This window comes from Bufo bufo, chromosome 8 (genome assembly GCF_905171765.1).
Source record: "Bufo bufo chromosome 8, aBufBuf1.1, whole genome shotgun sequence".
In the NCBI taxonomy this organism is placed as follows: domain Eukaryota; kingdom Metazoa; phylum Chordata; class Amphibia; order Anura; family Bufonidae; genus Bufo; species Bufo bufo.
In genome coordinates this window covers 117,045,638-117,065,115 of record NC_053396.1, presented here as the reverse complement: position 1 = coordinate 117,065,115, position 19,478 = coordinate 117,045,638, and the positions used below count along the sequence as shown (strand labels likewise).

The following is a 19,478-nucleotide window of genomic DNA, read 5'->3' as shown; positions in this document are numbered from 1 at the left end:
GTTGAAGTCAGAGAACCGGCTGAGCTGTGTAGTTTCCAGAGGTTTTTTTTGTACAAATCAGAGCTATATTTTTCTGCTTCCCTTCACACAGACAGAGAGCTAATCCAGACAAGCACTTACCATACTGGGATCTAGAGGAAGTGGCCAGCAAGTCCTTAATTTGGAAATGGCCCAAAGATGTGACATCAAAATCCAGGATAGACTATCTAGCCAGCAGGACCTCAATCCGCCTGCAACCTCGCAAAAAATAATCCAAATAGTGAAAGTGTCCAGCTTCACGGTAAAGATGGACTCTCTCTCTATTTGAATGTACTAATGATCCATGTACTCTTGAGATATGGTAAATTTTTGCAGCAGCTTTTTTTCTGGTTAATAGAAGGTTCTCAGTTAAATATATACAGTCACCTTTCATTATATTGCTGCCCTGTGCTCAAATAAATACAAATTTTAAGTTTCACCCCCCATCAATCTGAACACAACACATCTTAATAAAAAAAAACAAAAAGAGAAGATTAGAAATGTTTGCAAATTTATTAAAAGGAAAACTAAAATTTCGCATAGACAAAGTACCCTTTTCTATGGTACTTAAAATTTAGCCCTGGGAGCTTCACATTTCTATAGATCATCTATGAGATGTTTCTACATCATTATTATTGGTAAATTCAGTTGATTAGACATGATTTTGAAAGACACACTGCTGTCTATATTTGTCTCACAGCTGACAATTCATACCAGAGCAAAAATCAACTAAGGAGGAAAAACTGCCTGTAGAGCCCAGAGACAGGATTGCGCGGAGGCACAGATCTGGAGAAGGGTAGAAAAACTTCCCAAGGCTTACAGTGGCCCCCATAATTATTAAATGAAAGAAGTTTGGAACAACCAGAACCGTTCCTAGTGCTTCCCACCCCAACAAAGATCCAGTGTGCAGAGGTAAACTATCACTGCAGCATCCCACCAATCTTGGCTTTATGACAGTTATCAGAAAGAAGCCTCTCCTCAGTGAAAGACAAATGAAAGTTTAAAAAAAAAAAAAAGTACCTAAAGAACTCTCAGACTGTGAGAAATGAGATTTTCTGGTCTGATGAAATGTAAAGAGATTTTTTGGGATTATCATTAGTGATGAGCGAAGTGAACTTCAGTTATTACATTCGAAGTCGCTTCGCTCAAAACTTCGGAAAAATACTGTACAGAGATCCATCTCTGTACGGTATTAAAATGTATGGGCTCCTATGAGCCGAAGTTAGCTATTCACGAAGTCGCGTGAGACTTCGCTGAATAACTTCAGTAGTTGATTTTTAAAGTGGAAAACAACTTTAAAACTTGAAACCGAACTCGACTTCGGTTCTGACTGGTAACTCTGAACCAAAGCCAAGTTCAGTTTCAAGTTGTACGGTAGTTTTCACTTTGAAATTCAACTACTGAAATTATTCTGCAAACATTCACGTGACTTCGCGAATAACTAACTTTGGTTCATATGAGCCCATACATTTTAATACTGTATGGAGACGGATCTCTGTACAGTATTATTCCAAAGTTTTGAGTGAAGCGACTTCAGATGTAGCATCTGAAGTCGCTAATTATCCTATTGATTATCTATCCTCAGGCAGGGGTCCAATTCCTGGGACCCTCACCAATCAGCTGTTTGAGGAGACCATGGTGTTGCAGTAAGAGCTCATACCAAGCACAGTGCAGTCCATTTGGTAGCTGCTGTGCTTGCTATCACTCAGTCCATGCACTTGACCAATGAATGTAATATCGAATGGTCTAGGAAGAGGCCTAATTACTCACTAAGCGCCATGGTGTTTTCATGCAGCTGCTCATGACAGTCCTGGGAGTCGGACCCCTACAGATCTCATATTGATGACCTATCCTGAAGATCACTTTTATTAATGAGTATAGTGGACATCATTTGCTTACATTATCTTTAATGAGCAGTTCTATGAAGTATCAGCATGCAAAAGTGTTTTTCCAATCTAATAAAAGCTACCAAGACAGTACGGGGGTCATTTATCAGACTGGTATAAAGTAGAACTGGCTTAGTTGTCCATAGCAACCAATCTGATTCCACCTTTCATTTTTGACAGCTCCTTTGGAAAATGAAAGGTGGAATCTGATTGGTTGCTATGGGCATCTAAACCAGTTCTACTTTACACCAGTTTGATAAATGACCCAATATGTGTGTGAATGCTCACCATTCTTTCCCAATTCTGTATAGCAACTTTGCTTCGATGCAAAAAGGGCTTGCTGTAGATAGTATTCCAGTATTGAGGACTGTGGTTTCCATGATTCTTCTCGTTTTCACAGACATTGCAGTTATTTACAGCTCACGCATGTCCCTCTATTGGAAGGTGTAAGGTAGGGCAGTTCTTGCTCACTGTATTAACACACAGCACAGTTCTGCTAACAAACAATGATCTGCTATTCTATTCCTCACTAGAGCTGCTGCTCAGCATGTTAAACACAATTTCTCAGGAGATAGAGAAGGGCAGAACCAGGGAGCAGTGGAGACAAGAAGCATGTTCAGTGTACAGGATATTTCACCAGCAGGAGATAAACACCAGGAGCTTGATCCTGTAACTGTATGTGACTGCATGTGCATCTTTAAAATCTACGTAATAATATTTTCTCAGACAAATGTTCCCATAAAGAAGACAAAGCTGTGGATGTCCCTTGTTAACCTGCAGTGAGGAAAGAACAAATGGTCAGACATAGGAGTTATATTACATCGGATATGTTTGCTCAATAATATATAATGATAGAAGCATTGAGGGTCATTTATTATACTGAAATACACCTATATTAGGCATATTTCAGGTGCAGATAGCGGTGCAACGGTAAGTTATGTCGCCATCTGCGACTTTTTCCCGCTCATGCCAGGTATAAAATTGTGGGTGTGGCATGGATGGGGAAGGCCTGTCTCAGTTACCATTTTCTATGCCTGTTTTAGGCATAGAAAAAGGTCTAAATGCAAGACAGCTCGGAAGCTATCTTACATTTAGAAGCGAAGGTGGATCCGCCGAAGTTATAAAGAAGCCGGCGCCTCTTCATAACTCTGGCGGATCCACTGTCACAGATAATAAAACTGTCTAAAATGCTAGTCTTAATAAATGATCGCCATTGTATTCCCATAGACCAGTTTCCCTGTATTGTTATCGTGAGCCTACTTCTAGTGAAAAGAAGCCAATTATATATTATATGTTGTATTATGGAATCACTGCTAATGCAATTCTGTTATATTACATTGGATCTTCACCTTAGGGACTGGTCATTAAATGCAGCCTATTTGTTTTTATTAATAGTCTTGAGACACAACCGAAAAAAATGTCCAACACTGCATACGTAAATGCCAACAACTGATACAACAATAATCATCTGTAGATTAGGTTTCCATATTGTATATCTGTTGCAGTGTTTTTGCTACACTATAATTCCACAGGAAAGTTTATTATAATGCAAGTGAAAGGGGTTGTACTGCCGATTTCCACTGGCTGAAATCCTTGGCTAAATAAGCATCAAAAGACTTTTTGAAAAGTATATTTTACCCTATTTGTGAACCCAGCGATATGCTGATTTCTTATGCATACACTATCTCACTGGATTGGAGACTGGGAATTTTGTATTACATATGGAGAATAGACTGTAGAGGAAATAATTCTAGTATGGACAGGCATAGACTGATATTTTTGGAGTATACTATGTGCAAAAATGAGAATAATCAAATCTCATAAAAAACGCATTTTAAACCAGTCGATACAAACACCTATATTGACTATTCCAGTACCCATTATCCGGTATGTATGAGGAACGTTTCCTACTGCCAATACAGGAGAATCAGCAAAATCTTAATCAGATATGTTATACAAATGTTTCAGAGAGAAAAAATACCCTAAAGCAATCTTAAATTCAGCTTTCCAAAGGGCCAGATCATTGTCGCACTCATGCTACCTTAAGGCTGTATTACACAGCCCGATGTGGCAGGCGATTGTCGGGAGGGAAGGGAAGTGTTCCCCCCCAGCATCGATTACTATGCCATCGCTCGTCCCCATGCTATATAGTGGTTTGCCAGTGGCAGATCGTTATTACACCACGATCTACCACCTGCAAACGATAATTTTTTAACATGTCAAAAGATTTGGATTTCCCGATTTCTTGATCACCGGGCAATCAGTGTCAGTATTACACCGCCAGATTATCGCTAATGAGCATTCATGCAGGGTCGTAGCTATAGGGGGTGCAGATCCCAGGAGCCTGAGGGGACCCAAAGACCCATGTGTCGCATAAGAAGACACCGGTATTATAGAAAGTGTATGCAGGTCAAGTTACACCTCTGGCTGGAAAGAAGAGGTTAGGTCAAGAATTTGGCATGGGGGGGATTCTGTTTCAAATTTTGCCTCAGGCAGCATGAGGGCTATGTGCTTCCCTGCCCCTGGCCACAAAGCTCTGAGGGAAAAGGGGCCCAAGCTGAACTCTTGCACCAGGGCCAATGAGCCTTTAGCTATGCCCCTGCATTCATGCAAATGTTCATTAGCTATTATATCTGCTGAAAAATCGGGCAGTGTATTTCAGGCTTTATTCCTGAAACCAAACCAAATGCTACTGAGGTTGAAAATCCTTATAGGTTTAATTTATTTTACCACCTACAACACAGGTCATAAATTATTTTATCTGTACAATCTTGAAGAAATACTGTTACATTTTACAAAATGACCCAGTTTTATCACAGCTTATTCCATCCAAACCCAATATTACTTTCAGGAGAGATGAAACTCTAGAAAACCTGCTAGCCCCTAGTGCTTTGAAAGACCGTGAGGTAGTACAGTGCTGATATATCCACCGTTCCTGGAGTGTAGAAATGCAGAGGCTCTCATTGCCTATGTTGCCCTATCATTTCACATGGGGCAACCTCTTTTTGCTCCTCCTCTACCAAGGAATTTTTTACACATGTACAGACGTGGCCAAAAGTTTTGAGAATGACACAAATATTAGTTTTCACAAAGTTTTCTGCTAAACTGCTTTTAGATCTTTGTTACAGTTGTTTCTGTGATGTAGTGAAATATAATTACACGCACTTCATACGTTTCAAAGTGTTTTATCGACAATTACATGACATTTATGCAAAGAGTCAGTATTTGCAGTGTTGGCCCTTCTTTTTCAGGACCTCTGCAATTCGACTGGGCATGCTCTCAATCAACCTCTGGGCCAATTCCTGACTGATAGCAACCCATTATTTCATAATCACTTCTTGGAGTTTGTCAGAATTAGTGGGTTTTTGTTTGTCCACCCGCCTCTTGAGGATTGACCACAAGTTCTCAATGGGATTAAGATCTGGGGAGTTTCCGGGCCATGGAAAATGCATTGTTCTTCACCAAACTGTTGTTGGATTGTTGGAAGAAGTTGCTGTTGGAGGGTGTTTTGGTACCATTCTTTATTCATGGCTGTGTTTTTGGGCAAAATTGTGAGTGAGCCCACTCCCTTGGATGAGAAGCAACCCCACACATGAATGGTCTCAGGATGCTTTACTGTTGGCATGACACAGGACTGATGGTAGCACTCACCTTTTCTTCTCCGGACAAGCCTTTTTCCAGATGCCCCAAACAATCGGAAAGAGGCTTCATCGGAGAATATGACTTTGCCCCAGTCCTCAGCAGTCCATTCACCATACTTTCTGCAGAAGATCAATCTGTCCCTGATGTTTTTTTTGGAGAGAAGTGGCTTCTTTGCTGCCCTTCTTGACACCAGGCCATCTTCCAAAAGTCTTCGCCTCACTGTGCGTGCAGATGCGCTCACACCTGCCTGCTGCCATTCCTGAGCAAGCTCTGCACTGGTGGCACTCCGATCCTGCAGCTGAATCCTCTTTAGGAGACGATCCTGGCGCTTGCTGGACTTTCTTGGACACCCTGAAGCTGTCACGGAACCATGAACCAGACGTACAACAAGAGATAAGAGAAAATAAGAAGGCTTTATTGAAAATAAAGCTGTAAAGCAAAAGTCCAAACGGATGGTGAAACCGAGCAGAGTCTTTGCGAAGCCAGAGGTCAGGAACCAGAAGGGTAGTCAGACGAAGCCAGGATCAGGAACCAGAAGCAGCAGCAGTCTTAGAAGCATGTGAACACAAGAGGACCAAGCAAGGAACTGAAGCCACAGACCTCCTATATATATGAGCTAGGCATCCAGCTCCTCCCAGTGGGAAGGAGGAGCCGCAGGGTGGAAGGCTACAAGAAACCCAGAAACCAAGATGGCCGCCAGCACATGTCAAACGAAGGAGAACAGCAAGAAGGTAAGACCATGACAGTACCTCCCCCTCAAGGGCCCCTCCTCCGCGGAGCACAAAACGGTTTCTGAGGGAAGCGTGCGTGGAAGGCTCGGAGCAAGGCAGGAGCATGGACATCTGCGGAGGGAACCCAGGAACGCTCCTCTGGACCATAACCACGCCAATGGACCAAAAACTGCAACCGACCGCGGACCAGGCGTGAGTCCAGGATATTGCTCACCTCATATTCCTCACGATTGCCCACTTGGACCGGACGAGGCCGAGGAACCGAGGAAGTGAAACGATTACACACCAGTGGCTTCAACAGGGAGACATGAAACACGTTGGAGATCCGCATGCCAGGAGGAAGCGCAAGGGCATAGGCTACCGGGTTTACCCTGCGAAGCACTCGGAAGGGACCAACAAAGCGAGGCGCCAGCTTGGGAGTGGGCACTCGAAGGTTGAGGTTGCGGGTGGACAACCATACACGGTCTCCGACCTGGTAGGAAGGAGCAGGCGCTCGTCTGCGATCAGCCTGGAGTCTCTGGCGCTGCGCAGAGACCTCAAGGGACTTCTGGATCTGTACCCAAGAAGCACGTAGGACGAAAAGGTGATCCTCCACAGCCGGAATATCCTGGGGAGAGAATACCTCCGGTAACACGGCAGGTTGGAACCCATAATTGGCCATGAAGGGAGACGTCCCAGAGGAAGAGTTCACCGCCGTGTTCCTGGCAAACTCAGCCCAAGGCAGGAGGTCAACCCAATTGTCTTGGTGGTCGGAGACATAGCAACGAAGGAATTGCTCCAAGGCCTGATTGGATCGTTCTGCGGCCCCATTGGACTGAGGGTGGTAGGCCGAGGAGAAGGAGAGATGAATCCCCAACTGGGAGCAAAAGGCGCGCCAGAACCTGGACACAAACTGACTCCCCCGATCCGACACAATCTCCTTGGGCAAACCGTGCAACCGGAAGACCTCCCTGGCAAAAATCGTGGCCAACTCTTGTGCAGAGGGTAACTTCTTGAGAGGAACACAGTGGCACATTTTGGAAAACCGATCCACAATCATGAGAATGACCGTATGGCCTCGGGATGCAGGGAGGTCCACAATGAAATCCATCCCCAGGTGTGACCATGGGCGCTCCCCGGTGGCTATGGGTTGCAGAAGGCCCAACGGAAGGTGCCGAGGGGACTTACTCTGGGCACAAACGGAGCATGCCGCTACATATGCGGCGATGTCGGAACGTAGGGAAGGCCACCAGAACAGACGTGAAACAGCCCAGGACAGCTGATTCTTTCCAGGATGCCCCGCGGTCTTGGAGTTATGGTAGGTTCGCAACAACCGAGTGCGCAACTCCTCAGGCACAAAACATCTGCCGTTGGGTCTCCCAGAGGGAGCACCAGATTGAGCCGCCAAAATCTGCTCACCCAGGGGAGAGGTCAGGCTGGTGCGAATGGCAGCCAGGATCTGATTCGGAGGTATGACCGAAGTCGGAATCGACTCCTCCCTGGACAGCTCGGAGTACTGCCGTGATAAGGCATCCGCCCTGATTTTCTTGGAACCGGGTAGGTAGGAGACCACGTAATTAAAACGTGACAAGAACAGAGCCCATCTGGCCTGACGTGGTGTCAATCTCTTGGCCTCAGAAAGGTAGGTCAGATTCTTGTGGTCCGTCAGGATGAGAACCGGAACCACCGAACCCTCGAGCAAGTGCCTCCATTCTTTAAGGGCCTGCACGATGGCCAATAACTCCCTGTCACCAATCTGATAGTTGCACTCCGCGGAAGACAGTTTCCGGGAGTAAAACCCACAAGGAAGCAGAGGACCCTCTGGTGTTCTACGCTGAGACAGAAGGGCGCCTACTCCCGTCTCAGACGCGTCCACCTCGAGGACAAAGGGCAACCCAGGGTTGGGATGCGACAGAATCGGAGCCGACACAAAGGCGGACTTTAGGGCCTCAAAAGCTCGGATGGCCTCGAGCGGCCAGACCTGGGAATTACTGCCCTTCCTGGTCAGATCCGTGAGAGGCTTGGCCAGCATGGAAAAGTCCCTGATGAACTTCCGATAATAATTGGCGAAGCCCAAAAAGCGCTGCAGGGAACGAAGACCACTGGGCTGGGGCCACTGTAAGACAGCCGAAACCTTCTCAGGATCCATGGAGAACCCCTCAGCGGAAATGATGTAACCTAAGAAGGTTACCTGGGATCAGTGAAATTCGCATTTCTCAAGCTTACCGAACAGCTTGTTCTCTCGTAACCGTTGCAACACTCGTCTGACATCCAGAATGTGGGCCTCCATGGATTCAGAATATACCAAGATGTCATCCAAATAGACCACCACACACTGCTGCAACAGGTCACGGAAAACATCGTTGATGAATTCCTGAAAGACTGCGGGCGCATTGCACAACCCAAAGGGCATAACCAAGGATTCATAATGACCGGTCCTGGTGTTAAACGCGGTCTTCCACTCATCGCCCGCCTTGATCCTTACCAGGTTATATGCCGCCCTCAGGTCGAGTTTGGTAAAGACCGTGGCCCCTTTAAGGCGATCGAACAGCTCGGAAATCAAGGGTATCGGGTAAGCGTTCTTGATCGTGATGCGATTGAGACCCCTGTAATCGATGCAAGGCCTCAACTCACCGCCCTTCTTTTTCACAAAGAAAAATCCAGCCCCTGCCGGGGACGAAGATTTGCGAATGTGTCCGCGTGAAAGCGCCTCCCTCACGTACTCCTCCATGGCCTCATTCTCCGCTACCGACAGTGGATAGACTTTGCCACGAGGAGGAACGGCACCAGATTGTAACTCTATGGCACAATCGTATGGGCGGTGCGGAGGTAGGGCAACCGCGCGCACCTTATCGAATACATCCCGGTACTCCTCGTATTCAGGAGGCAACAGAGAGTCCGAGGAAGTACACAGCAACTTGACAGGCCCATGGATGCAACTAGCCCCACACTGCGGTGACCACGAGAGGATCTCGACCGATCTCCAATCGAAAGTCGGATTATGCTTCTGGAGCCAGGGGTACCCCAAGACCACCGAGTAGTGTGGAGACGAAATAACCTGGAGGCAGACCGACTCTCTGTGAACGGCACCAATGGCTATCCCCACTGGAAGGGTCTCATGAGTCACGTGTGGCGGCAGAAGGGGTCTGCCGTCTATCGCCTCAAGAGCCAGTGGGGAACCTCGAGCCTGCAGAGGAATGGAATTGGCGGCAGCGAACACACTATCAATGAACAAACCACCAGCACCAGAGTCCACCAACGCCTGGGTCGTCACCGAGCCCCCGACCCAGGAGAGGACAACAGTGATCAGTGGTTTGTCAACACGGGAAACCGGGGACGAGGAGACTCCACCCAAGATCTGCCCCCGACAGGATCTCAGGTACGAGCGTTTTCCCGGACGGTTCGGACATGCCAACCGAAAATGCCCACCGAGACCACAGTACATGCATCGGCCCTCGCGTCTCCGGAGTGCCCTCTCCCCCTCGGACAGGCGAGCAAACCCCAGCTGCATGGGTTCACCCCCAGACAAGTCATCCCCAGGAGGCGTGGGAGGAGAGGGAGGCACGGGTGGGACAGCAAACGTAGGCACCAATCTGTTAGAAGACCTCCGCAGGTTCTCCTTAAAGGAAGGTCTCTCCCTGAGTCTGGTGTCAATCAAAATCAGGAAATAAATAAGAGACTCGAGCTCAACTGGTAGGTCCTTAGCTGCAACCTCATCCTTCAAGGCATCCGAGAGACCATGAGAGAAAGCAGCGACCAGAGCCTCATTATTCCAGCCCACCTCTGCTGCCAGGGTACGAAACTCAATGGCGTATTCAGCTACGGATCGTGAACCCTGTCTGATGGACATAAGGAGCTTCGCAGCAGAGGCAGCACGAGCCGGCACATCGAATACCTTCCGAAGAGAAGCAACAAAACCGGAAAACTCGGCAACCACCGGATTGTTGTTCTCCCATAAAGGGCTGGCCCAGGCCAAGGCCTTGTCCGAGAGCAGCGAGATCAAGAAGCCCACCTTTGATCTCTCAGTAGGAAAGGCATGTGGCAGCAACTCGAAATAAATGCCCACCTGGTTAAGGAAACCTCGGCACTGAGTTGGCTCTCCCCCAAAGCGCTGTGGAAGAGGGGCAGAACCGGTCATACCCCGAAACACCGCAGGCGCAACAACAGGTGTCGGGGTAGACTCTGGCGCAACAACCGGAGCGGCAGTAGGAGCGAGCCCAGGAGCGACAACCGACCCATCGGCAACGGGAGCGAAATGAGCCGTGCGTTCAAGCAGGGTTTGCAACGCCACAGCGAACCGACCCAACAGGTGATCCTGCTGATCAAGTCTGGCAACCAGCGTGGGTAGCGAGGATGGCCCTGTACCGTCAGAATTCATGGCTTGGTCCTAATGTCACGGAACCATGAACCAGACGTACAACAAGAGATAAGAGAAAATAAGAAGGCTTTATTGAAAATAAAGCTGTAAATCAAAAGTCCAAACGGATGGTGAAACCGAGCAGAGTCTTTGCGAAGCCAGAGGTCAGGAACCAGAAGGGTAGTCAGACGAAGCCAGGATCAGGAACCAGAAGCAGCAGCAGTCTTAGAAGCATGTGAACACAAGAGGACCAAGCAAGGAACTGAAGCCACAGACCTCCTATATATATGAGCTAGGCATCCAGCTCCTCCCAGTGGGAAGGAGGAGCCGCAGGGTGGAAGGCTACAAGAAACCCAGAAACCAAGATGGCCGCCAGCACATGTCAAACGAAGGAGAACAGCAAGAAGGTAAGACCATGACAGAAGCCTTCTTAACAAGAATTGAACCTCTTGCCTTGAAGTTCTTGATGATCCTATAAATTGTTGATTGAGGGGCAATCTTAGTAGCCACAATATCCTTGCCTGTAAAGCCATTTTTATGCAACGCAATGATGGCTGCACGCGTTTCTTTGCAGGTCACCATGGTTAACAATGGAAAAACAATGATTTCAAGCATCACCCTCCTTTTAACATGTCAAGTCTGCCATTTTAACCCAATCAGCCTGACATAATGATCTCCAGCCTTGTGCTCGTCAACATTCTCACCTGAGTTAACAAGACGATTACTGAAATGATCTCAGCAGGTCCTTTAATGACAGCAATGAAATGCAGTGGAAAGTTTTTTTTGGGATTAAGTTAATTTTCATGGCAAAGAAGGACTATGCAATTCATCTGATAACTCTTCATAACATTCTGGAGTATATGCAAATTGCTATTATAAAAACTTAAGCAGCAACTTTTCCAATTTCCAATATTTATGTAATTCTCAAAACTTTTGGCCACGACTGTACATCTAGCTATATAATTTATTTATTGCAATGCCCTTGTGGGCTTTAATATGTTGATCACACAACACAAACTTTGCAAGCATGGCTAAACACCCAAAGATCCAACATTTACCGCGGCAAAATGGATCATAGTGTTTCACATAATTTTTCTTTGATTAATGATAATAATCCTTATTTCCTTCAAGCTTTTGTGTTAGAACAGGTCCCCTGACGGTTAAAAAAATTGATCCTTTTAAACAACAGAGAGGCTTTTTGGATTAAATGAAATGTTTTTTTTTTTAGCAATTTTAATATCTTTAAAGGGAACCTGTCACCGGGATTTTGTGTATAGAGCTGAGGACATGGGTTGTTAGATCGCCGCTAGCACATCTGCAATACCCAGTCCCCATAGCTCTGTGTGCTTTTATTCTGTAAAATAAACGATTTGATACATATGCAAATTAACATAAGAGTCATATTTTCCTTCTGTGACCAGAGAAGAGTCATATTTTCAAGCTCTGACTCATCTCAGGTTAATTTGCATATGTAGCAAATCGTTTTTTTTTACACAATAAAAGCACACAGAGCTATGGGGACTGGATATTGCGGATGTGCTGGCAGCCATCTAGCAACCCATGTCCTCAGCTCTATACTCAAAATCCCGGTGACAGGTTCCCTTAAATCTCGGTGTCTTCACTATTTTACTTTTTAGTGCTAAAAGGTCTTTTATTAATAAGTATTTAACATTAGTACTAATTATGTGGGAAAATTTTCATGAACGGTTCTGTTTTGTCCATTTCCCACAATAATACTCTATACTTACTGTATATTCCTGTGTATAAGACTACTTTTTAACACATGAAAATCTTCTCAAAAGTCGGGGGTCATCTTATACGCCGGGTATGGCGGGCGCTGCAGTGCCGGGACGCCCGAATTATCAACAGAGAGAGCCCGGGCTATTGCCTTGTATCCCCAGCAGCTGAGAGCTGCGATGTAACCCACGGCATATGCCCCCCCGCGCTGTACCTTGTATACCGCCCCCTGCTCTGTACCTTGTATGCCTCCCCCTGCTCTGTACCTTGTATGCTCCTTGTACCACCATCCTCCCGGCCGCTCGCATCTCGCTCCTACGCATGTGCGAGATTTCATGCGGCGAGCGTGGATACACGGGATCCTCACGGTCGCTCGCTCCTGCGCATGTGCGAGATCTCCGTGCGGCGTATCTAAGTGCGGCGCAGATGTGCATATGTGAATGTGAATATGAAGAATAACATAACAAAAACATGTTCAGGGTATAGGTGGCACATGTTTAGGGTCTGGGAGGCAGGGAGGGCGGACAAGGAAGGTGGTGGGATGCAGGGATGGTGGTGATACCATGGGATGGCGGTGGTACCTAGGGATGGTGGTGGGATGCAGGGATGGCAGTGGTACCCAGGGATAGGGGTGGGATTCAGGGATGGCAGAGGTACCCAGGGATGGTGGTGGGATGCAGTAATGTACTGCTGTGTGTTGAAAAAGGAGTAGTCTTATACGGCGAGTATATCCCAAACTCTATATTTTCAGTGTAAAAGTTGGGGGTCGTCTTATACGCCCAGTCGTCTTATACGCCGGCATATACGGTAAGTTTTTTCTCCTTCCAGATATTTATTCCAGTACAAGTTAACACAACTTCTGACCTATCTCTCCTTGTGTTCCGCTTAGTTTTGGCTCCATGACTGCTTGTGTATGCATTTCTATATCTTGATGTTTCTTCTAGTATTTGTCCAGATTTATTGTAATTTGTACATTTATATATCCAATTGCTGTACATTTTCTGTTTCTTCATATTTGTATTTTTTTTGCTGCTACTGATTTAAATTTTTTCCATTTTTTGTTCATTTGATTATAACACCAGTTTTAGGCTGGGTTCACACCTGAGCGTTTTACAGCACGTAGTACTACGCGCGTTTCCAAAATACAAAAACGCCACAAAATGCCCGATAAAAACGCCTGTAAAAAGAGCTTATCGAATACGCTCAGGTGTGAACCCAGCCTTAACTCTGTGACCTTTCCACTTGTATTCCCGACTATTTGATGACACTTCCTGTTCCTGTCTGTATAAATAACTGCTGTGTTCCCTTAGTATGTTGAGAAACAATCTGGGGTCGGCACTGTAGCCTCTTTATAGGGTTCTTATGGATTAAATGCGCTCTCATGTGGATCCCTGGTGGTGCTCTGCATTACAGACAATATTCACCTATGATGTGAGGAGAAAAAAAAAATTGCAGCACTCACCGGATTCTTTTGCAGTCTCTTTATTTCTCTTTAACTCCTTAAGAACCCAGGACGAGAATGCTCATCCTAAAGGGCCGGTACTTTGCGCCCCAGGACAAGCATTCTCGTCCTGCGGTCCTTCTCTTCCCCCACTTGCGGTACCGCGATCAGCGACAGAGATCCAGCTGTTACTGACAGTCGGAACCCTGCTGCATCCACCAGCATCGGTGATAACGCTGATGCCGGTATATTAACCCCTCATATGCCGCGGTCGGTGCTGACCGCGGAAAATGGGAGGTTTGCGCTCCCTCACCTTAGCCATCGGGTCTCCGTGCTGCTGTGGCGGGGACCCGATGGTTGCCATGGCAGCCCCAAGCCATTCCAAGGCCTTGGGGCCTGGCATGAACAAAGACCTATGAGGTCCAGCCCCCAGGCTAGGTCTCATAGCAAACTATCAGCAATACACTGATAGTCAATGCAGTAAAATACAGATGTGTTGTGCTGCATTGAAACAGGGATCAGACCCTGTAATGTTGAAAAATAAAGTGAAAAAAGAAGTTAAAAAAATAGTTTAAAAAAATTAAAAGTTTCACGTAAAAAAAAAAAAGCGTCCTTTTCCCAAAATAAAGTAATTTTTTTTTTTTGGAAAATACGGAAAAAAATTGACATATTAGGTATCACCGCGTATCAACCAGCTCCATAAAAATATCACATTACCTAACCCCTCAGATGAACATCAAAAAAATAAAATAAAAACTGCTAAAAAAACTTTTTTTTTGCCACCTTACATTACTAAAAGTGCAACACCAAGCAATCAAAAAGGCATATGCCCCCGAAAATAGTACCAATCTAACCTTCACCTCATCCCGCAAAAAATGAGCCCCTACCTAAGACAATCACCCAAAAAAAAAAAAACTATGGCTCTCAGACTATACAGACACTAAAACATGTTTTTTTTGTTTCAAAATGCTTTTATTGTGTGAAATGTAAAAAATAAAAAAGTAGACATATTAGATATCGCCGCATCCTTAACAACCTGCTCTATAAAAATACCACATGACCTAAAAAATGTAAACTGTGTCAAAAGCCATTTTTTTGTCACCTTACATCACAAAAAGTGTAATAGCAAGCAATCAAAAAGTCATATGCACCCCAAAATAGTGCCATCTCATCCCGCAAAAAATGATAACCTACCTAAGACAATCACCCAAAAAATAAAAAAAATTATGGCTCTCAGAATATGGAGACACTAAAATATGATTTTTATTTTTATTATATTATTGTGTAAAACTTAAATAAACAAAAAAATGTATACATATTTGGTATTTCCACGTCCATAACAACCTGCTCTATAAAAATATCACATGACCTAACCCCTTAAGTTAACACCATAAAAAAATAAAAACGGTGTAAAAAAATAATTTTTTTGTCACCATACATCACATAAAGTGTAATACCAAGCGATTAAAAAGTCATACGCATCCTAAAATAGTGCCAATCAAACCGTCATCAAAAAATGAGACCCTACCTAAGACAATCGCCCAAAATATAAAAAAATCTATGGCTCTCAGACTATGGAGACATTATAACATGATTTTTTTGTTTCAAAAATGCTGTTATTGTGTAAAACTTAAATAAATAAAAAAGTATACATATTAGGTATACCCGCGTCCGTAAGAACCTGCACTATAAAAAAATCACATGAACTAACCCGTCAGGTGAACATCGTAAGAAAAATAAAAAATAAAAACAGTGTAAAAAAATGTCATTTTTTGTCACCTTACATCACAAAAAGTGTAATAGCAAGCGATCAAAAAGGCGTATGTCTCCCCAAATAGTACCAATCAAACCGACACCTCATCCTGCAAAAAATGAGCCCATGCCTAAGACAAAAAATAAAAAAACTTTCACTCTCAGACAATGGAGACACTAAAATATGATTATTTTTTTGCTTCAAAACTGCTATTATTGTGCTAAAGTTATTAGTTATTTCCGCGTCCGTAACAACCTGCTCTATAAAAAATATCACATTACCTATCCACTCAGGTAAACACCGAAAAAGAAATAAAATAAAAAGTGTGTAAAAACATACATTTTTTGTCACCTTACTTCACAAAAAGTATAATACAAATTGATCAAAGTCATACCAAGTCATATGCACCCTAAAATAGTACCAATCAAACCGTCATCTCATACCAAAATAAATGAGCCCCTACATAAGACAGTCACCCAAAATAAAAATTAAAAACTATGGCTTTCAAAACAAGGAGACACTAAAAAATCATTTTATTAAAAAATTCTTTATTAAAACTGAAACAAACAACCAAAAAGTCATATTTGGTATTGTCGTGTCCGTAACAACCTGCTCTATAAAAATACCACATGATCTAACCTGTCAGATGAACACAGTAAATAACAAAAAATAAAAACGGTGTCAAAACAGCTATTTTTTGTTACCTTGCCTTACAAAAAGTGTAATATAGAGCAACCAAAAATCATATGTACCCTAAAATAGTACTAACAAAACTGCCACCCTATCCCGTAGTTTCTAAAATGGGGTCTTTTTTTGGAGTTTCTACTCTAGGGGTGCATCAGTAGAGCTTCAAATGGGACACGGCAGCTTAAAATGATCCCAGTGAAATCTGACTTCCAAAAACCATATGGCGTTCATATCCTTCTGCGCCCTGCCGTGTGTTCGTACAGCAGTTTATGGCCACATATGGGGTGTTCCAGTAAACTACAGAATCAGGGAAATAAATATTGAGTTTTGTTTGGCTGTTAACCCTTGCTTTGTTAGCGGTAAAAAATTGATTAAAATGGAAAATCTGCCAAAACAGTGAAATTCTGAAATTTCATCTCCATTCTCTATTAATTCTTGTGGAATACCTAAAGGGTTAACAAAGTTTGTAAAATCAGTTTTGAATACCTTGAGGGGGTGTAGTTTCTAAAATGGGGTCATTTCTGGGTGGTTTCTATTATGTAAGCCTCACAAAGTGACTTCAGACCTGAACTGGTCCTCAAAAAGTGGGTTTTGGAAATTTTCAGAAAAATTTCAAGATTTGCTTCTAAACTTCTATGCCTTCTAACATCCCCAAAAAATAAAATACCATTCACAAAATGATCCAAACATGAAGATGACATATGGGGAATGTAAAGTAGTAACTATTTTTGGAGGTATTACTATCTATTATAAAAGTAGAGAAATTGAAATTTGGAAATTTACAAATTTTTTATTTTATTTTGTAAATTTGTAATTTTTTTTATAAATAAACATGAAATATTTTGACAAAATTTTACCACTGTCATGAAGTACAATATGTGAAGAGAAAACAGTCTCAGAATGGCCTGGATAAGTAAAAGCGTTTTAAAGTTATTACCACGTAAAGTGACACTGGTCAGATTTGCAAAAAATGGCCTGGTCCTTAAGGTGAAAAATGGCAAGGTCCTTAAGGGGTTAAAACATAGTCGCTGGTGCGGGCACTCACTCTGTCACAGGCGACGGCTGTTTCGCACTCAACCGCGCTTTGTCTGGCCTCCCACGTGATGACGTCGGCGTGCACTCCTTATGCTACGCCTGGCGTCATCACTAGGGCAATGATATACAAACATTCATTTAAAAACCAAATCATCATTATACAACTCGTTAGATGAAAACTACTAAATCATTCTTATCATTAAGACTAGAGATGAGCGAATTTTTCAAAAATTCGATTTGCCGGTTCGACGAAATTTGATTTGATACGAATACATTTGCGGCGAATTACATAAAAAAACTGCTATTTCCTGGCTGCTGAGAGCCTTTACAGTGGTGTAGAACACTGTGCAAGGCACAGAAACACGCATAGGGAGTATGCTGTGATAGTGAAATAATACTGTGAGTCCATATGACATGCAGATGACAGGCGTCGCTCTTAGAATCACTGCACACTTCACTTATTTGGGCAGTCTCGGGATCAAAACTGACCTAATAACTCAAGTATGAACTCAGCCTTACAGGTCAATGTTAACGTCAAGGAGAAGCGCACTCCTTTTACCCCATCGGCAGCTGATTCCACACAGATGTCTACAGAACCTGTTCTTTTAAACGCTTATACAAGTAGAGCCCCTAGACAGAGTGGAGAGGGTGTTAGCAGTAAGTTTATGTTGACGTCACTGATTATTTTGCGCTTCCTCTGAGCAGCCCTTTACACAGAAGACTTTTCAACAGATAAAGGCAACGATGAACGGCGAATATATTTTTATTTTGCCACTAATACACAGCAAACTAGGCTTTAGAGTATATCACTGCACCGCACAAAGGCAATTAGGCCCTAATTTTTTTCTACTTTTACACAAAAGGCTTTTCAACAGATAAGTTCAACGCTGGATGGCAAGTATTAAGCAAATATATTGCTGCCTTTGTGGGAGGGGAGGCTGATTACTAGGCTATTCATACGTACCTGTGGGCCCAGGCTGGCTGATTACTAGGCTGATTATACGCACCTGTGAGCCCAGGCTGGCTGATTACTAGGCTATTTATAGGCACCTGTGGGCCCAGGCTGACGCTGATTCAGCTGATTTCACTACCTCTGGGTCAGCTCTAGGATACAGCAGCATGGAGTGGAGGCTCCTTACGGCTGGGCGATGGCAGAATGTCTCAGGAGGGCGCTGGTATTCATGGTAGGATCGGAGTTGTTTGCACGGGACCCACGCTGCGGTCCGTGACATGTAGCGCTCTGGGATGAAGCAGAGTTTGGGCGCTAATGGTCGAACGATGGTTGTTAGTATTGTTTGTCCAGCTATTCAGAGGTCTGGTGGGGCCTTTGCATACAGTTATTGGGGTAGCATGTGCTTAGAGTAGGCATGGTTGTATGTTTTCTGATACCTGGTTTACATGCGGGGCGCGTGTCGGCAGTTGGCTCAAGCTATGCACGCTGTGTTTAAGTGATCGTAAATGTGGATCAATGGTCGATTTAAAAAAAAATGCAGCAGCATCGTGCGGAGGCTCGTTCACGCCTGGGCAGCGGCAGAAAGTGCCAGGCGAGTGCTGGTGTTCACGGTAGAATCAGACTTGTTTGCACAAGACCCACATTGCGGTCTGCGCATACGCTGGGACGAAGCAGAGTTGGGCGCTAATGGTCAAATGACTTTTGTTAGTATATTTTGTCCGGCTGTTCAGGGGCTTGTTGGGGGCTATTGCATATTGTTATTGGGGTAAGCATGTGCCTAGAATAGGTATGGTCGCATGTTTTCTGATACCTGTTACATACGGGACGCGTGTCTCCAAGCTATGCACGCTGTATTTTATTAATTTAGTTTTTGGAAGGGTCATGTATCAATGGTCGTAAAAAAAACAAAAAAAAACTGCAGCATTGTGTGGCAGCTCGTTCACGTCTGGGTAAACAGCAAAAGGTGCCAGGCGAATGCTGGCGCTCACGGTAGGATCGAACTTGCTGCACAGGACTCACACTGCGGTCCGCGATTTGCAGTGTTCTGGGAAGAAGGTGGTTGGGCGCTAATAGTCGTATGATGGTGGTTAGGATTGTTGCCCGGCTGTTTCTATAAACATTATTTTATGGGCAAGCATGTGTCTGCGGTTCTGTGCTATGTTTATAGGTACACTATATGTCAATTAATTGGCGTTGCATCAGGGTTTATGTTTCAACCACATTTATGTTTTTCTTAGGCCAATACGAGGTGGTGTTGTG

General features: G+C 44.3%; 1 protein-coding gene across 8 annotated transcripts in view; it reads right to left on the bottom strand.

Annotated features, from left to right (window-relative positions):
• Positions 1-2,521: 2,521 nt before the first annotated feature.
• SH2D1A (SH2 domain containing 1A) overlaps positions 2,522-19,478 on the bottom strand; it is a 121,470-nt gene continuing 104,513 nt past the window's right edge. For 7 of the 8 annotated variants that reach the window (XM_040405742.1, XM_040405745.1, XM_040405746.1 and 4 more), the window contains one exon: positions 2,522-2,678. In XM_040405742.1, coding sequence (XP_040261676.1) covers positions 2,538-2,678 — 141 coding nt within the window. In that variant the 3' untranslated portion in view covers positions 2,522-2,537. The remainder of the gene's footprint in view (positions 2,679-19,478) is intronic. The other variant, XM_040405748.1, reaches the window with a different exon arrangement.